Source organism: Eurypyga helias, unplaced genomic scaffold (genome assembly GCF_000690775.1).
Source record: "Eurypyga helias isolate BGI_N326 unplaced genomic scaffold, ASM69077v1 scaffold32101, whole genome shotgun sequence".
Classification (NCBI taxonomy): Eukaryota; Metazoa; Chordata; class Aves; order Eurypygiformes; family Eurypygidae; genus Eurypyga; species Eurypyga helias.
In genome coordinates, this window is record NW_010230784.1 from 7,543 (window position 1) to 11,002 (window position 3,460).

At 44.2% G+C, this 3,460-nt stretch overlaps 1 protein-coding gene across 1 annotated transcript in view; it reads right to left on the reverse strand.

Moving 5' to 3' along the window:
* WDR5 (WD repeat domain 5) overlaps positions 1-3,460 on the reverse strand; it is a 12,139-nt gene that overhangs the window by 5,006 nt on the left and 3,673 nt on the right. Inside the window, exons 5-8 of the mRNA XM_010160857.1 lie at positions 2,857-2,946; positions 1,579-1,662; positions 450-505; positions 235-281 (exon numbers count right to left, since the gene is read on the reverse strand). Of these exons, the coding sequence (XP_010159159.1) occupies positions 235-281; positions 450-505; positions 1,579-1,662; positions 2,857-2,946 (277 nt within the window). The remainder of the gene's footprint in view (positions 1-234; positions 282-449; positions 506-1,578; positions 1,663-2,856; positions 2,947-3,460) is intronic.

Sequence of the window (3,460 nt, forward strand, 5' to 3'; positions counted from 1 at the left end):
GCAACACTAACCCGAAGAAAACGGGGAAAACTCATTTGCTCAGCTATACTGGGAACACTCAAAGCTTAAGCAAGTTTCCATGCACACGAGAGGATAGTTCCCCTTACTGCAATGCAAAGTGTACTAAGAGAATGGGACAGAGCCAGTAAAACAGAGCTTACGAAAGCCACTGCTCACAGCCACGAGGCAGGACAGCTATGTCACAACAGTGGAAACAGAAGTATTCCTACTCACCAATCAGTGTTTTCAAACACTGGCCTGATGCTGTATCCCAGATTCGACTATTAAAAACAGACAAGAATCGTTACTATTGGTTTTGAAGTCGTTTTTTTTTTCTTAACATTTTAATTTTAACATTACAAACACAAGCCTTATTAAAAAAATAGGACCTTTTTTTTTTTTAATATAAAAGGTTTAAACAGTGCTGCAGACAAGGAATAACCACTTACCAGAGTCCATCATAGCTACTTGACACTATCAGGGATCCATCCCGATTGAAATGCACCTGTAACATCACAGAAGGGGAAAAATAACTTTACGGATGTTCACAAGGACCAAAATTTTAAGCCTCACTGAAGGTATTTGTCTTCCATTCCTGACACTGCAATTCATGTGGAAAGAAGCAGAAAGTCCACCTGACAAACCACAGGCACAAGTTTAGATTGGTAACACGATTAAAACCAAGATTCTTGCCCCCCCAGTTTGTCTGGCATAATTATAAAGAGGGATGGATGACAGCTACAGCTGTTTAAGCGTCAGGGACTGGAACACATGTTCCTTCAGAAGCTAAGAAGGACATGAACACACACACTCTGTTCAGAAGCATCAGCTGCTCACATAAGAGTAGTATCACATCTCAGCACAATACCTTATAATTTCAAGGGCATGGAATTTAACCTCCTATGTAGCCACAGATCTGGTTTAAGGTTAATTTAGTCCCTTGAACGACACCTCAAAATACTGTTATATTAAAGAACAATTATTACTAATGTTCACTTGTAAGTGTGAACTATCTTCTCCACAAGGCAGAACAATCATGTTACGATAGCCATGGTTTAGCACATCTGAGGCTCCATTTTTTTTCAGTTTCCTTAACTGCAAAACTATTAAGAGTTGAACACCTCCTGGTTTTTCTTTATTTGAATGGATACTGATGTATTCCAAGTTCCTTTTACCTATTAAATGATACTTGAAACAGAGCATATTATGGAACTACCCTGCTCTGGACTTCAGTAACAGCTTAGAGCAACACAAAAGCAACAGATGCACAGGCTGTTCTCTGAGCCCCAAGTGAGACCTGTGCCCCAGCATCAGCCTGCTAAACTTTGGCATGACTACCACACCACTGTTCACTGCTCTCCGAGACCAAAATCCGTATCGATCCTACAGGAAACACCATTCAGTTCATTCTCTTTGAGCAACAACCACTGGCAAATTTACCACAGCCCATGCACTACACTGTGTAACAGCTTGATAGTAAGAGTCAGAGCACAAACCCACTTCTCCAGAGTGGCAAGAGAGGAGCTCTGCTGAACAAAATAAGCACATAAGTGTGTTCATGCATCAGAAGGGACTTACAGCTGAAACTGGGTCAGAATGAGCAGGCAACGTCTTGAGGCACTTCCCTGTTTTCACATCCCATATCCTCACGCTTTCGTCAAACTGAAGATTGAAGAAATGCACAAGGTGGTTTAATGATGCACCTATTCGAGGCATGCAAGGTGTTACAGCTTGACTAGATGCACGTGCCTTCCTCCAGCTGCACTGCAGCTGCATCAGAAAGCCTACGACACAAGCACCACACGGCAAAAACCACAGACTGGGATCACAGCTCCCTGAACTCTCCCTCTCCATGCAGGAAACCTGCAGGTTCAGGATGGGTCAAGGGCTTGACTGTGTCCCCAGGGAAATACAGCAGTGGCACTGCACAGTTCACCTGACTACAAGCTGTTTGTGGAGGAAGACAGACAATTGAAATGGTAAGGGGTTGCAACTGGTAGCCCCTGCTCCTGACCCTTGGTAACGTGGCTGGCATAACTACTGCCAATCCACAAGGCAAGCAGTCACTCTGTGACTGAGCAGGTCACGTATTCCTTCCCTTTCCCGCATTATCAAGCCCCGAAGGTCCTGTGGACCAAAACAAACAAACCATATTGCTTCTTCCCCCCGCTAAGGCCTCAAGATTCCTGGGTGCCAGGCTGGCTACCCTCTTCCTCACCAGCCTTGAAGGTCCCAGGCACCCGGCCAACCCAGTGGTGGTGATCACCCACCCCAGAACAGGGAAGCGTAACAGCACCCAGAGCACTGTCTACAACCCTAAGTGGGAAACCTGAACCAGAACTGCTTCTGGGCAGTGAGATCGTGACCCCCTGGTAGCCAGGGACACTCCCACCACCGTCTGCTGCCTCCGAGCATTGAGTGAATGACTCGTATTCTTTCATTTTATATGATTTTTGAGTTCAGATTATGATTGTTATATTGATACAGCAAACCACGTATTAAGATCTGATCCAACCTGCAGAGGACCCAGCCGATTTGAAGTCAAGACTCTAAGTTAAGTTAGAATCTAGGTGATTAGAAATGGTTGTATTATAATTTCTGTATTACACTACCTATACACTGTACTACACTGATTGTGCCTGTAGAGATCCTGTGCCATCCTAATCACAAATTCTGTGCTATACTACTAATAATATCCTTTTAAGAAAATAAAACCTTAACTGTAACTCCAATTTAGTGCTGTCATCCTCCTGCAAGGATCCCTAAAAACCTGCCTGTCCCCTCAGCGCTGGGTGACAGGGGTGTGCAAGTATTTGCTTTGCACAAAGAAAAAAATAGTTTAAAAAAAACACTTACTGATCCAGAAACGATGAGGTTTGACTGAGGGTTGAAGTTGCAGCAGAAAACGTAGTTACTGTGCCCTTTCAATGTCTTTAAGCACTTACCCTGAAATAAGATTTAGCAGAGTTAAATATACAGCACCCTTCCGTGCCATAAAGGCATTCAGATAAGCAGCATTCAGGTTAATCACTGTGCAGCACACAAAAAGCCCCAAAATCTCTAACCCCAAATTTCAATGGACAGAGGGCCAGCTACAGCAACAGGAAACAAAAAACCCACATTTTTAATGACTGCAGCCAAGTCGTGCCTTCGGGCGACTCAGGAGAACCAGACAGTTTAACATACCTAATCAATATTCAACCCAATTACCCGGTTACCATTGTAATCACAGAAAAGGAAGGGGGAGAGAAGCAAAACCAAGTGAAGCAACGATAAGAAGTTACAAAAAGGTTTCCTCTCAGAGGCTGCTTTCAGACACGAAGACTGCAGTTGCGTAAGGCTTAAGCGCTCTCAGAAGATAACCAGACTCCTCATGGAGCAGCCCCTAATTCCAAAAGCAGATAGCATAACTCACCCACCCTCACAGCCCATTCACCCAGCAGCTCACGACAAGCAGGAA